Source organism: Oncorhynchus mykiss, chromosome 2, assembly GCF_057628025.1.
Source record: "Oncorhynchus mykiss isolate SJ-2025 chromosome 2, ASM5762802v1, whole genome shotgun sequence".
Lineage (NCBI taxonomy): Eukaryota > Metazoa > Chordata > Actinopteri > Salmoniformes > Salmonidae > Oncorhynchus > Oncorhynchus mykiss.
In genome coordinates this window covers 86337643-86353556 of record NC_143023.1, presented here as the reverse complement: position 1 = coordinate 86353556, position 15914 = coordinate 86337643, and the positions used below count along the sequence as shown (strand labels likewise).

Here is a 15914-nt window from a genome sequence, read left to right as displayed (position 1 = left end):
AATGGGTAAAATGGGTTAATTATGTAGATATTCAAAAAAAAAAAAAAGAAAAAAAAAAGTGACATGAGGTTGGGACCATCATAATCCATTCAAAACTTAATGGAGTTTCTACCCTTGTAGGATGGTCAAAATTAGGGCAACTAAATCAATGAAGGCCAGAGAAAGAAAAAGGTAATAAATCAAGAAAATTGCATTGCATCAGTAAGGCTGGATTGTGTGCGAGGATTAACCTGTTTGGGCTAGGGGGCTGCATTTTCACTTTTGGATGAAAAGCATGCCCAGAGTAAACTGCCCTTTCTGATTCCAGAAAATCACATTGTAGAATTTTTAATGAATTTATTTGCAAATTATGGTGGAAAATAAACTTTTGTTATTGACCAAATACTTATTTATTTTCCACCATAATTTGCAAATAAATTCATTAAAAATTCTACAATGTGATTTTCTGGATTTTTTTTCTTCTCGTTTTGTCTGTCATAGTTAAAGTGTACCTATGATGACAATTACAGGCCTCATCTTTTTAAGTGGGATAACTTGCACAATTGGTGGCTGACTAAATACTTTTTTGCCCCACTGTATATGCATATTATTAGTCGTATTGGATAGAAAACACTGAAGTTTCTAAAAAACGGTTTGAATGATGTCTGAGTATAACAGAACTCCCATGGCAGGCAAAAACCTTAAAAAATCCAAACGGGAAGTGGGAAATCCGAGGTTTGTAGTTTTTCAACTCAGCCCCTATTGAAGATAGTGGGATATTGGTTGTTGCACTTCCTAAGGCTTCCACTAGATGTCAACTGTCTTTAGAATGTTGTTTGATGCTTCTACTATGAAGGGTGGCTGAATGAGAGGGGAATGAGTCAGAGGTCTGCCAGAAGTCACAAGCTCAGTCACGCGCATTCACATGAGGTAGCTCCAGTTCAATTGCTTTTCTACAGACAGTGGAATTCTCCGGTTGGAACATTATTAAACATTTATGATAAAAACATCCTAAAGATTGATTCTATACATCGTTTGATGTGTTTCTACGACCAGTAATATAACTTTTGGGAATTTTAGTCCTACCTTTCCGCTGGATGTTGCATGCGCATTTCGACTAACAAGAGGTATATGGACATAAATTAACTTTATAGATCAAATCAAACATTTGTGGAACTGGGTGCATTCTGATGAGGATCATCAAAGGTAAGTTAATATTTATAATGCTATTTCTGACTAATGTTGACTGCGCAACATGGCGGATATCTCTTTTGGCTGGTTTGGGCTCTGAGCTCCGTACTCAGATTATTGCATGGTATGCTTTTTCCGTAAAGTTATTTTGAAATCTGACACCGCGGTTGCATTAAGGAGAAGTATATCTAAAGTTCCATGCGTAAGTTGTAATTTCATCAACGTTTATAATGAGTATTTCTGTAAATTGATGTGGCTCTCTGCAAAATCACCACATGTTTTGGAAGCAAAACATTACTGAACATAACATGCCAATGTAAAATTAGATTTTTGGATATAAATATGAACTTCACCAAACAAAACATACATGTACTGTAACATGAAGTCCTATGAGTGTCATCTGATGAAGATCAAAGGTTAGTGATTCATTTTCATCACTATTTGTGTTTTTTGTGACTCCTCTTTGGCTGGAAAAATGGCTGGGTTTTTCTGTGACTTGTTGGTGACCTAACAATCGTTTGTGGAGCTTTCGCTGTAAAGCATTTTTGAAACCAGACACTGTGGCTGGATTAACCTGTTGTGACTAGGGGGCAGTATTTTCATTTTTGGAAAAATAACATTCCCAAAGTAAACGGGATATTTTGTCAGGACAAGATGCTAGAATATGCATATAATTGATAGCTTAGGATAGAAAACACTAAAGTTTCCAAAACTGTAAAAATATTGTCTGAGTATAACAGAACTGATATTGCAGACGAAAGCCTGAGAAAAATCCAATCCGGAAGTGACTCATGTTTTGAAAGCTCTGCGTTCCAATGCGTCCCTATTGAGTAGTGAATGGGCTATCAACCAGATTACTTTTTCGACGTATTCACCAAGGTGTCTACAGCATTGTGACGTAGTTTTACGCCTTTATGTTGAAGAATACCCGTAAGCGGCAACATTGTGTAAGTGGTCACCTGATGGCTCTGAGTGATTCTCGCGTAAAATACAGAGGAAGCCATTTTTCCTTTCGCTCCTACTGAAAAACCAATTGTCCCGGTGGATATATTACCGAATAGATATTTGAAAAACACCTTGAGGATTGATTATAAACAACGTTTGCCATGTTTCTGTCGATATTATGGAGCTAATTTTGAATATTTTCTTGAGTTTGTGACAGCAATTTCCGGTCGATTTCTCAGCCAAAAGTGAACAACAAACAGAGCTATTTCGCCTACAAAAATAATATTTTGGGGAAAAAGGAACATTTGCCATCTAACTGGGAGTCTCGTGAGTGAAAACATCCGAAGCTCATCAAAAGGTAAACTATTTAATTTGATTGCTTTTCTGATTTGTGACCAAGTTACCTGCTGCTAGCTGGACATAATGCTATGCTAGGCTATCGATAAACTTACAAATGCTTGTCTTGCTTAGGCTGTAAACATATTTTGAAAAGCTGAGAGATGACAGGGTGATTAACCTCTTGAAACTGTTGGCAGTATTTCATTTTTGGATGAAAAACATTCTCGTTTTAAACAAGATATTTTGGCACGAAAAGATGCTCGACTATGCATATAATTGACAGCTTTGGAAAGAAAACACTGACGTTTCCAAAACTGCAAAGATATTATCTGTGAGTGCCACAGAACTGATGCTACAGGTGAAACCAAGATTACATTTCAAACAGGAAATGCCCCAGATTTTGGAGGCGCTGTGTTCCAATGTCTCCTTATATGGCTGTGAATGCGCAAGGAATGGGCCTACACTGTCGTTTCCCCAAGGTGTTTGCAGCATTGTGATGTATTTTACCATTTGGTTCAGAGGAGAAACCAAACGGCCACGCGTGATTTATCATCGAATAGATATGTGAAAAACACCTTGAGGATTGATTCTAAACAACGTTTGCCATGTTTGTCGATATTATGGAGTTAATTTGGAAAAAAGTTTGCCGTTGTAATGACTGAATTTTCGGGTTTTTTTCTCAGCCAAACGTGATGAACAAAACGGAGCGATTTCTCCTACACAAATAATATTTTTGGAAAAACTGAACATTTGCTATCTAACTGAGTCTACTCATTGAAAACATCCGAAGTTCTTCAAAGGTAAATTATTTTATTTGAATGCTTTTGTTGTGAAAATGTTGCCTGCCGAATGCTAGGCTTAATGCTATGCTAGCTATCAATACTCTTACACAAATGCTTGTGTAGCTATGGTTGAAGAGCATTTTTTGAAAATCTGAGATGACAGTGTTGTTAACAAAAGGCTAAGCTTGTGAGCCAATATATTTATTTCATTTGCGATTTTCATGAATAGTTAACGTTGCGTAATGGTAATAAGCTTGAGGCTATAATTACGCTTCCGGATACGGGTTTTCTCGTCACAACAGGTTAACAAAAGGCTAAGCTGTGTTTCCATATATTTCACTTGTGATTTTCATGAATAGGAATATTTTCTAGTAATATTTATGTCCGTTGCGTTATGCTAATTAGTGTCAGTCGATGATTACGCTCCCGGATCCGGAATGGGTAGTATCAAGAAGTCACTCCAGACCTGACTGCCCTCAACCAGCACAAAAACATCCTGTGGCGGACTGCAATAGCATCGAATAGTCCCCGCGATATGCAACTGTTCAGGCAGTCAGTCAGGAAAGCTAAGGCCAGCTTCTTCAGGCAGAAATTTGCATCCTGTAGCTCCAACTCCAAAAAGTTCTGGGACACTGTGAAGCCCATGGAGAACAAGAGCACCTCCTCCCAGCTGCCCACTGCACTGAGGCTAGGTAACACGGTCACCACCGATAAATCCATGATTATCGAAAACTTCAACAAGCATTTCACAACGGCTGGCCATGCCTTCCGCCTGGCTACTCCCAACCTCGGCCAACAGCTCCGCCCCCCCCGCAGCTACTCGCCCAAGCCTCTCCAGGTTCTCCTTTACCCAAATCCAGATGTTCTGAAAGAGCTGCAAAACCTGGACCTGTACAAATCAGCTGGGCTTGGCAATCTGGACCCTCTATTTCTGAAACTATCCGCCGCCATTGTCGCAACCCCTATTACCAGCCTGTTCAACCTCTCTTTCATATCGCCTGAGATCCCCAAGGATTGGAAAGCTGCCGCAGTCATCCCCCTCTTCAAAGGGGGAGACACCCTGGACCCAAACTGTTACAGACCTATATCCATCCTGCCCTGCCTATCTAAGGTCTTCGAAAGCCAAGTCAACAAACAGGTCACTGACCATCTCGAATCCCACCGTACCTTCTCCGCTGTGCAATCTGGTTTCTGAGCCGGTCACGGGTGCACATCAGCCACGCTCAAGGTACTAAACGATATCATAACCGCCATCGATAAAAGACAGTACTGTGCAGCCGTCTTCATCGACCTTGCCAAGGCTTTCGACTCTGTCAATCACCATATTCTTATCGGCAGACTCAGTAGCCTCGGTTTTTCTGATGACTGCCTTGCCTGGTTCACCAACTACTTTGCAGACAGAGTTCAGTGTGTCAAATCGGAGGGCATGCTGTCCGGTCCTCTGGCAGTCTCTATGGGGGTGCCACAGGGTTCAATTCTCAGGCCAACTCTTTTCTCTGTATATATCAATGATGTTGCTCTTGCTGCGGGCGATTCCCTGATCCACCTCTACGCAGACGACACCATTCTATATACTTCCGGCCCGTCCTTGGACACTGTGCTATCTAACCTCCAAACGAGTTTCAATGCCATACAGCACTCCTTCCGTGGCCTCCAACTGCTCTTAAACGCTAGTAAAACCAAATGCATGCTTTTCAACCGTTCGCTGCCTGCACCCGCACGCCTGACTAGCATCACCACCCTGGATGGTTCCGACCTAGAATATGTGGACATCTATAAGTACCTAGGTGTCTGGCTAGACTGTAAACTCTCCTTCCAGACTAATATCAAACATCTCCAATCGAAAATCAAATCTAGAGTCGGCTTTCTATTCCGCAACAAAGCCTCCTTCACTCAAGCCGCCAAACTTAGCCTAGTAAAACTGACTATCCTACCGATCCTCGACTTTGGCGATGTCATCTACAAAATTGCTTCCAACACTCTACTCAGCAAACTGGATGCAGTTTATCACAGTGCCATCCGTTTTGTCACTAAAGCACCTTATACCACCCACCACTGCGACCTGTATGCTCTAGTCGGCTGGCCCTCGCTACATATTCGTCGCCAGATCCACTGGCTCCAGGTCATCTACAAGTCTATGCTAGGTAAAGCTCCGCCTTATCTCAGTTCACTGGTCACGATGGCAACACCCACTCGTAACACGCGCTCCAACAGGTGTATCTCACTGATCATCCCTAAAGCCAACACCTCATTTGGCCGCCTTTCGTTCCAGTTCTCTGCTGCCTGTGACTGGAACGAATTGCAAAAATCGCTGAAGTTGGAGACTTTTATCTCCCTCACCAACTTCAAACATCTGCTATCTGAGCAGCTAACCGATCGCTGCAGCTGTACAGGCTATCGGTAAATAGCCCACCCATTTTTACCTACCTCATCCCCATACTGTTTTTATTTATTTACTTTTCTGCTATTTTGCACACCAATATCTCTACCTGTACATGACCATCTGATCATTTATCACTCCAGCGTTAATCTCCAAAATTGTAATTATTCGCCTACCTCATGCCTTTTGCACACAATATAGACTCTCCTTTTTTTCTACTGTGTTATTGACTTGTTAATTGTTTACTCCATGTGTAACTCTGTGTTGTCTGTTCACACTGCTATGCTTTATCTTGGCCAGGTCGCAGTTGCAAATGAGAACTTGTTCTCAACTAGCCTACCTGGTTAAATAAAGGTGAAATAAAATGATAAAATTATCTTTAAAATGGTGCCTAATACTTGTATGTTTGAGAAATTTGATTTATGAGATCTGTTGATTTGTATTTGGCACCCTGCAATTTCATTGGCTGCTGGCGCTAGCGGAACCCTGTTCCCAGACAGGTTAATCAGCATGATCATTACACAGGTGCACCTTGTGATGGAAACAATAAAAAAGGCACCTAAAATGTGCAATGTCTCAAGTTGAAGGAGCATCCAATTGGCATGCTGACTGCAGGAATGTCCACCAGAGCTGTTGACAGAGAATTGAATGTTAATTTCTCTACCATAACACACCCCCATAATTTTGGAGAATATGGCAGTATGCCCAACTGGCCTCACAACCGCAGACCACGTGTTACCACGCCAGTCCAGGACCTCCACATCCGGCTTCTTCACATGCGGGATAGTCAGACCAGCCACCCAATTATACTGATGGGCCTATGCCCTCCCAGGCCCACCCATGAAATTCATAGATTAGGGCCTAATGAATTTGTTTGTTGATTGATTTCCTTATATGAATGAACTGTAACTCTGTAAATCTTTGAAATTATTGCATTTATATTTTTGTTCATTATACTTCCCCAGTCAGATGAACTTGTGGATACCATTTGTATATGTCCGTGTACAGTATGAATAAAGTTGGGGGTAGTTTCGCAAGCCTAGGCTAACTAGTGTTAGCACAATGACATTGTATCTGCGAGCTGACAATGCTATTTTCCTGAATTTCCCCCCCCCTCTGGTCTCCACTGATTTAGTCACCCTAATTTCAACCATCCTACAAGGGTAAAAACAATTGAGGTAAGAGATATAAATTTTTAGACATGGCATGACATGTAGTACTTTCATATTTTAGTATACACTGTTCCTATTCATGTGAAGTTCCTGTAATTTTTTAAAGACTTCTCACAAAAACAAGAATATCTATGAAATGTCAACAGAGCACTGAGTGTACCCCAAGCTTTTTATTTTCAAAACCTTTACATTTATTTCAGCTCGGGTCATGCTAATTTTGCGACCCGCAGAAACAACTTGGAAGACGAGGACCACAAAATATAAAATCCTCAAACGTTTAGGCGATAAAGCTGCACCAATCCTTCAACAGAGCTTATTATTGGATGTATTAGGTTACAATACCCGACTTTTTAAATTTAATGTTAACGATATGTTAGGGAAACACCAGGCTCAGAACAACTCAGAACATGAAGAATCAATCGTCTTGGTAAAAATGTATTTTATAACATAAGCAAGTGAAATGCCATCAACAAAATGCATTTTAACAAAATGCGTTTTAACCCACTGGGCAGAATGGGTGAACACCATACCTTCACAAAACTATACCACATTTCCTGAAAAAAAAAAAAAAAAACATGGATCCCTCCCTACCTTCAAGTCCTGGGCCACATCCAGGATGCGGGACAGCTTTGCCTGGTCGTACTGCTCCCCTCTCATGTACCACTCAGCCATAGAGTGCATGATCAGCTGACGGATAGAGGGGGACTGGCCCTGTCCATGCCAGGCGTAGTGTAAGATGATAGCAGAGTTGGGGTGGTTGCCCAGGAAGATTGGCATGAGGGTGGAGATGAGCTCGTGGCGCAGGGTGTGCCAGGAGGTGCTTATCTGCAGCAGCGCCAGCACCAGCATGTCAGGACAGTGCTTGATGGGGAAGCTGAAGAGCTGCTTTACCTGCTCGTACTGGCCCACCTCAGAGAGGCGCAGGAGGCTTTCCACCAGGTCCAGGCTCTTCCTGTGAGGCGATAATCACAAATAAAGTATATCAAATGGCATGACATTGTTCTAATAATTAATGTAAAGGAGTACCTGGTATTGTGGAGGTCAGGAGAACTGTTTTACGTACCAGGTGGCTATCTCTCGATTATCGTCCTCAGGTGGGGCCTTCAGTATGTCAATTGCTACGGTGTGGCAGGGGTAGTCAGCAAAGCAGAACACATCTGGGCTCATGAGGGAGTGCTGGATGAATGACAGCTGGAAGAGAGTGATAATGGTCATGAGGGCTGAAGAGAGGAGTTCATTGATGTGAATGAAGGAGTTTGTTACTGCCGGAAATAAGACCAAAGTGTTGTGTCTTGTCATTTACATAAACCTGGCCCATTCTCCTCCTTACCTGTCCTTCAGCATGCTTCCAGGGCCGGTAGATTAGGTCGACCGGGAACACCTCCATGCCCAGGCCCCTCTGGATCCCATACACCACCATCTGCAGTCCCTTGCTGTCCCGGATTATGAAGCCAGGGTGGTCAAGCTCATAGGTCACCTCTTTAAAGTTCAGATTGGGGTTCTAAAATATAAAAAGGACATTCTGTACAAAGTGCAAGACATGAATGGCCAACTGAAGGGGAATAACATGTAATTCCACTATAACTTACAACTTCTTTGACCACATCAATTAGAACTTCTACATTCCAGGTGTGCGCCTGAGAGCCATCACTTTTGTCCTTTCCATCGCTCCAAATGCCACTGCCCGGAGCCGAGATGGACTGAGGAAGAAAAAAGAAAAACAATTGTATACTTAGAGCGCAATGTCATTTAATTACATTTTTAAAAAAATTTTTAACAGAGCTTCAGTAAGTTACCATCAGGTCAACCCTCACCTGTAGGGGGATTCCATCAGACAAGCCAGAGTGGGTGCGAGCCATCATCCCCAGGACCCTGGCCACCTGGCTGGCAGTAACCTCTCGCACCCCATACTGTAGGATTATGTTGCGGCATTCATCGAGGCTTAGAATGAAAGACAGACAATACATTAACAAGGGTAACGGACATTGAATTCCTTAGTGGTCATGCATGACATCAAAAACTATTTGTAATTTGCATTTCAGTTGCTAAATATCAGTCACCTTGCACAAAAGCCATAGCCAACTTCCTGCATGAACTCTGCGAGAGAACTCTCCATCATGGTCTTGGCTAACTCTCCCGAGTCTGGCAGAATCCTGTCCATCAGAATGTCCCGTTTTTCAGGGTATAGAAGTGGTGCGAGCACCACAGGGCAGCGCTCCTGCGGGAAATCTGAACCAGAATATTTAATTAATGGGAAAACATGTACAAAACGACCAGATTGTTGTGAATTAAGGAATCAGAGTTTGTGTTACTTCTGGAAATAATTAACATTTCCTTTCAAGTAGTGCGTCTATGCCCCTCACCTCTGCACAGTGTCTTGAGGAACGCGTCAATCTGCTCTTGTCCGACCCCGCTGGCTCCCTTCTGTCCAAAAAGAAGATGAGAGAGGAGCAGGTGCAGGACCTCTATGGCAATATCTTGGAAGCCACCTTCCTGGTTTCCTCCAAGGTCCGCGTCCACGTACGAGCGGAGGAGGTCCGGGAGCCTTTGTTTGACGAACTGCGCGGCTAAAGACAAATGGGGAAATATTTTAAATAAATACTTGTATAAGGATGAAATTGTCACCGGTTTCACGATAAACCACTGTATAAAACCCGACGATTAGTATTACCGTTTTACATTTTAATCATTAAAACCATGTTTGATTACCACGGATTGAAAAATTCATGGTAAATTCTGTCCTGCATCAACCAAAGTTAGCAACAGCCTTACGCAGGCACAGCATGCAACATGGGTTTTGTTTTGTGTGAAAACATGGCAGAAGGCAGTGACAGCGCTCGGCAGATTTTTCAGCCTTCTAAGAGGACCAAACCTGTGTGGTAGTATTTGGGGTTTCACAAGAGTGCTGAGGGAAGCTTAATCGAAGATGGTCACACTATCTGCAGAACATGCAAGGGACTGCAGATGGTGGTGTATGGGATCCAGAGGGGCCTGGGGGTGTTCCCTGTCGACCTAATCTACCGGCCCTGGAAGCATGCTGAGGGACAGGTAAGGAGGAGAATGGGTCAGGTTGGGAGGAGATTGGGCCAGGTTTATGTAAATGTCAAGACACTTAACACTTGTCTTATTTCCAGAGGTAACAAACTCCTTCATTCACATCAATGAACTCCTCTCCTCAGCCCTCATGACCATTATCACTCTCTTCCAGCTGTCATTCATCCAGCACTCCCTCATGAGCCCAGATGTGTTCTGCTTTGCTGACTACCCCTGCCACACTGTAGCAATTGACATACTGAAGGCCCCACCTGAGGACGTTAATCGAGAGATAGCCACCTGGTACGTAAATGACCTACACAATACCAGGTACTCCTTTACATTAACACTTCATAACTCTTGAGTCATCTTCATGACCACCAACCACTACTACTTTATAGCGAATACAAGCAAAGTTAACTTTTAGCTCAATGCATGATGTGGGGGAAAACGTCATGGTTTGTCTGTAACTTGCTAATAGCTTGTCAATAATGTAAACTGAAGCTTTCAGTGCTAACTACCCTTGTAAAAACACTACACGTTCTGCTGCTGTATGCGTCATGTGTCTGCAGACTACTCGCCCATTGCACACGATAACATGTTATGTAGTCACACAACCAATCTATTTTGTTAATTTAAAATCTGTCAGTCGTCGACTTGGTTGTAAAGGTGTTCCAACAGGAGAAACACTTTAGACTCCTATAAAAGACTCCATTATTTCTGTCAAATGTTGGGCTCATTGCAATTACCATCACCGTCTTAAAAACTTCTTATGGATAGGTGGGATGGTAGTGTCCCACCTGGCCAACATCCGGTAAAATGGCAGAGTGCCAAATTCGAATTACTATAAATATTAATCTTTCAGGAAATCACAAGTGCAATACATCAAAATAAAGCGTAACTTGTTGTTAATCCAGCCAAGGTGTCAGATTTCAAAAAGGCTTTACGGCAAAAGCAAACCATGCGATTATCTGAGGACAGCGTCCAGCACATAAATGCATAAATCATTTTCGACCAGGGAGTTGCGACACAAAAGTCAGAAATAGCGATATAATATATGCCTTACCGTTGAAGATCTTCTGTTGGCACTCCAAAAGGTCAGTTACATTACAAATGGTCCTTTTGTTCGATAAATTCCTTCTTTATATCCATAACTCAGTTTATCCACTCGGTTTCCCTCCGTCAAAATGCATACAAAATGAATCCCAAGCGTTACCAATAAACTTATCCAAACAAGTCAATCAACGTTTGTAATCTATCCTTAGGTACCCTAATACGCAAATAAACAATAAAATTTAAGATGGAGAATCATTAGTCTTTACCGAAGATAAACAAAAAGAATGCACTCTCTCGGCCATGCGCTTGGAAACACAACAGACAAAATGGGAGCCACTTAGAAAAACTACAACTTCTCCCTCATTTTCCCCCCCAAAAAACAGCACAAAACTCTTTCTAAAGACTCTTGACATCTAGTGGAAGCCCTAGGAACTGCAATAGGGGACGATTTCGCACTATTATAAAAGTGCCAGACATTGAAATCAGTGGTATGCTGAATTTGTTTTATTTTTAAGGTTTGTCCTCTGGGTTTAGCCTGCCATTTCAGTTTACTCACAGACATTATTTTAACAGTTTTAGAACAGTTTTCTAGCCACATCTACCAATTATATTCATATCCTAGCTTCTGGGCCTGAGTAGCAGGTAGTTTACTTTGGGCACGCTTTTTATCCGGATGTCAAAATACTGCCCCCTATGCCAAAGTTAAGACTCATTTGTATTTCTGTAAATTGCGCATGGGGCCATTGCATATACTCAAATGCAACACAGAAGATATACACAGTCTTAAGTGAATAATAATAAAAACGCCAATAATAATAATGACTACATTTACTATTCCCTTGTTAACAGAGTGGGCGTGCAGCAGGCAAACACCGGTGATGCACCTGGTCCCTCATCTAGTTGACACAGACAATCGAGCAAGCATTTAAAAAGGCAGGGTGCTTATGCACCCACATCAAAAAAATGCTCAAGACCTCACTCCAGCCCTTTCATATTACATTGCCACGGACATGGTGCCACTTCAAATTGTTGAGAGGCTTGGCTTTCTGGGGCAGATAAAGGTTGCCGTGCCTCACTACAAAGTGAGTGCTGCTAATTTAGCTGTTTATTTGATTTGCTTACTTAAGGCTGTGTTCATTTAAACCTGCACTAGGGAAGCTTACTTCATCGCCACATGGTGCAATTTTTTATGTTATTATTTTAAAGTTTATGCACACAAAAAGTACATAGTCCATAGCTAATTGTATTTGTTGTTTTCAATATAAAACTTGGTGAAATGATTTCAGTATGTGTATCAGTACTTTTTGAACATTTCCAGCACATTTTAACAATAGCGCAATAATACTGATAAGTGATAATTTGTCACTATGATTGTGATATGAAATGTTCATACCGTTTCATCTCTAGACTTGTATAACGGATGTCAAGCTTCTTGCTTAGAGAGTACGGCTTCCTCCTGATTCAGCTCAGAGGCTTGAACACAGGACCTCTGCCTTTTTAGCACACGTGACTGGCCCTTGCGAAGCATTTTTTTTAACAGTTGTGCCACGCGAAAAGCTAGCTATTTTTCAGCCCATGTAGGGACACATCAGGCTATGGAGTGAGTTTCACACATTTCCATGTGCTACACTTGGACACCTTGATAACAGAATAGCTCATGTGACCCCTCCATACAGATAAAACATTGTGTGGTTTCAAATCAGCAGGTATAGTCAAATGATTAAATATAAAACTGAGTTTACCAAAACCACGAAGGTCTGCGTTGCACGAATTCAGCAAAGCAAGGCCAAATATAACCTTAGGGGAAAAAAAGAAAGATTTATGTAGAATCTCAAATTGCTTGGCATATTATTTTTAAACACTTATAATAAAAAAACACCATCTGACAACATACATTTCCACATTACTTTACTTACTTCTTGAACCTTGCTTAACTTGAGAACTTTACTCAACTGAGTAAACAAGTGGGTGGAAGGCTTCAAACTCTGAAAATGATAAAGGTTAGAAAACAATGTTATTCTGATGCAGACAGTCATTTTGTCACAGAGGTCTAACGTGCACCCACTTCATCACTGCAGAAAATGTACAATAATATTTATGAATTGCTAAATTATTTTACGAAAATAAGAAAATAAGCACGTCTCCTACCTTCTGGTAGTGCAAGGGATTGTCGATTGTGTAGCAGAGTGTTGAAATAAAATTTGGCTTTGAAATCAGTGAAACACACTCCTGGATCAGAAACTGTGTCTTGGTCAAGTGGGCAAACGAAGGTAAAAGGGAGAAGAGGGAACATAACAGAACAGGTTAAGGACAAAATAGGAAAGCAGAGTCACTTTCTAAAATAATAAAGGCAAGATAGACAATACCAATGATAAGGACATTTAAAGAAACCCTTAATCCTCATTGCTAACATCTGTTTAGCAACTGGTGTAATGAGTATTATTAATCAGAAATTACCTGATGGAAATCTTTGCCACTGCTTTTACCATCGCCACTGAAATCCACATGGGAGAAAAGACAGCGTAACAAATGCCTGTCTGCCTCAGGGCCGTGACGATTCACTATCTGTTGGGACAGAACACATTCAACAAAAGAACAAATAACAGGTCAGCCGTCAGAGCCACAATATAATTGTCAGACCTTATGCAATTCTAAACCCAGGGTTTTCTCTGCATAGAAACATCTTGTTTATTCAGGCCACCTATATCCAAACATAGCCCTTCAAACGTCTGAAAATGTGTGTACTGCTTTTGTGGCAAAACTAGAAGAAAAAAAAAATGCAATTTGTGAGCATAATACCACATGCTACTCACATGTTGTATATCCTGCTGGCTGGCTCTGTAGTTTTTCTTAGTTAAATTGTCCACCAAGTAGCTGATTTGAGACAAAGCCAGCGAGAGCGAGTCAAGATTCATTGCTGGTTGGGGCGGAAGCAGGCGGCCGTGCCCGGCGCAAAATCACCATTATTCCCCTTAAGTCACTTCAGTGATAGGATACTTCTGCCCCCGCCCCCGCCCCCCCCCCCCCCCCCAGGTGTGAAAATGTTTTACAGCAAGCTACTTCTATCAGTGGATCTTGATACAAGGTAAAGTCCCTCAGTGCAACATCAAGTTCAGAATCTGAAAATAACCAAGAGAGAAAACTAGTTAATACAGATGCACATAAAAACAGTACAAACTCATTGAGCAAATACTACATAGTAGGGAGCCTAGTGGTTAGAGCGTTGAGCCAGTAACCGAAAGGTTGCTAGATCGAATCCATGAGCTGACATGGTAAAAATCTTTCATTCTGCCCCTGAACAAGGGAGAGAATAAGAATTTGTTCTTAACTGACTTGCCTAGTTAAATTAAAGGTTTTAAAGTACACTGCTCAAAGAAATTAAGGGAACACTAAAATAACACATGCTAGATCTGAATGAATGAAATAGTCTTATTAAATACTTTTTTTATTTACATAGTTGAATGTGCTGACAACAAAATCACACAAAAATGATCAATGGAAATCAAATTTATCAACCCATGGAGGTCTGGATTTGGAGTCACACTCAAAAAAGTGGAAAACCACACTACAGGCCGATCCAACTTTGATGTAATGTCCTTAAAACAAGTCAAAATGAGGCTCAGTAGTGCGTGTGGCCTCCCTACAACACCTGGGCATGCACCTGATGAGGTGGTGGATGGTCTCCTGAGGGATCTCCTCCCAGACCTGGACTAAAGCATCCGCCAACTCCTGGACAGTCTGTGGTGCAACGTGGCGTTGGTGGATGGAGCTAGACATGATGTCCCAGGTGTGCTAAATTGGATTCAGGTCTGGGGAACGGGCGGGCCAGTCCATAGCATCAATGCCTTCCTCTTGCAGGAACTGCTGACACACTCCAGCCACATGAGGTCTAGCATTGTCTTGCATTAGTAGGAACCCAGGGCCAACCGCACCAGCATATGGTCTCACAAGGGGTCTGAGGATTTAATCTCGGTACCTAATGGCAGTCAGGCTACCTCTGGCGAGAACATGGAGGGCTGTGCGGCCCCCCAGAGAAATGCCACCCCACACCATGACTGACCCACCACCAAACCGGTCATGCTGGAGGATGTTGCAGGTAGCAGAACGTTCTCCACGGCGTCTCCATTGCAGGCAGCAGAACGTTCTCCACGGCGTCTCCAGACTGTCACATGTGCTCAGTGTGAACCCGCTTTCATCTGTGAAGAGCACAGGGCACCAGTGGCAAACTTGCCAATCTTGGTGTTCTCTGGCAAATGCCAAACATCCTGCACGGTGTTGGGCTGTAAGCACAACCCCCACCTGTGGACGTCGGGCCCTCATACCACCCTCATGGAGTCTGTTTCTGACCGTTTGAGCAGACACGCACATTTGTGGCCTGCTTGAGGTCATTTTGCAGGGCTCTGGCAGTGCTCCTCCTGCTTCTCCTTGCACAAAGGCAGAGGTAGCGGTCCTGCTGCTGGGTTATTGCACTTCTACGGCCTCCTCCACATCTCCTGATGTACTGGCCTGTCTCCTGGTAGCGCCTCCATGCTCTGAACACTACGCTGACAGACACAGCAAACCTTCTTGCCACAGCTTGCATTGATGTGCCATCCTGGGTGAGCTGCACTACCTGAGCCACTTGTGTGGGTTGTAGACTCCGTCTCATGCTACCACTAGAGTGAAAGCACTGCCAGCATTCAAAAGTGACCAAAACATCAGCCAGGAAGCATAGGAACTGAGAAGTGATCTGTGGTCACCACCTGCAGGACCACTCCTTTATTGGGGGTGTCTTGCTAATTGCCTATAATTTCCACCTGTTGTCTATTCCATTTGCACAACAGCATGTGACATTTATTGTCAATCAGTGTTGCTTCCTAAGTGGACAGTTTGATTTCACAGAAGTGTGATTGACTTGTGTTGTTTAAGTGTTCCCTGGTATAATCCTGATTCACACACCACCGCAATACAAAAAAAACAAAACTTTAAATGTAATATGAACTAGTTCTCATTTACAACTGCGACCCGGCCAATATAACGCAAAGCAGTGCGACAAAA

The 15914-nt window shown here is 42.5% G+C and overlaps 1 protein-coding gene across 50 annotated transcripts in view; it reads right to left on the bottom strand.

Annotated features, from left to right (window-relative positions):
- The window catches only part of LOC110498438 (CCR4-NOT transcription complex subunit 1), a 37369-nt gene that overhangs the window by 19141 nt on the left and 2314 nt on the right, over positions 1 to 15914 (bottom strand). For 40 of the 50 annotated variants that reach the window (XM_021575085.3, XM_090211134.1, XM_090211104.1 and 37 more), the window contains exons 2-13: positions 13691 to 13996; positions 13335 to 13442; positions 13026 to 13124; positions 12794 to 12862; positions 12620 to 12674; positions 9152 to 9355; positions 8849 to 9017; positions 8603 to 8729; positions 8378 to 8488; positions 8119 to 8289; positions 7852 to 7979; positions 7380 to 7740 (exon numbers count right to left, since the gene is read on the bottom strand). In XM_021575085.3, coding sequence (XP_021430760.2) covers positions 7380 to 7740; positions 7852 to 7979; positions 8119 to 8289; positions 8378 to 8488; positions 8603 to 8729; positions 8849 to 9017; positions 9152 to 9355; positions 12620 to 12674; positions 12794 to 12862; positions 13026 to 13124; positions 13335 to 13442; positions 13691 to 13792 — 1704 coding nt within the window. In that variant the 5' untranslated portion in view covers positions 13793 to 13996. The remainder of the gene's footprint in view (positions 1 to 7379; positions 7741 to 7851; positions 7980 to 8118; positions 8290 to 8377; positions 8489 to 8602; positions 8730 to 8848; positions 9018 to 9151; positions 9356 to 12619; positions 12675 to 12793; positions 12863 to 13025; positions 13125 to 13334; positions 13443 to 13690; positions 13997 to 15914) is intronic. The other 10 variants (XM_090211042.1, XM_090211206.1, XM_090211126.1 and 7 more) reach the window with 1 other exon arrangement.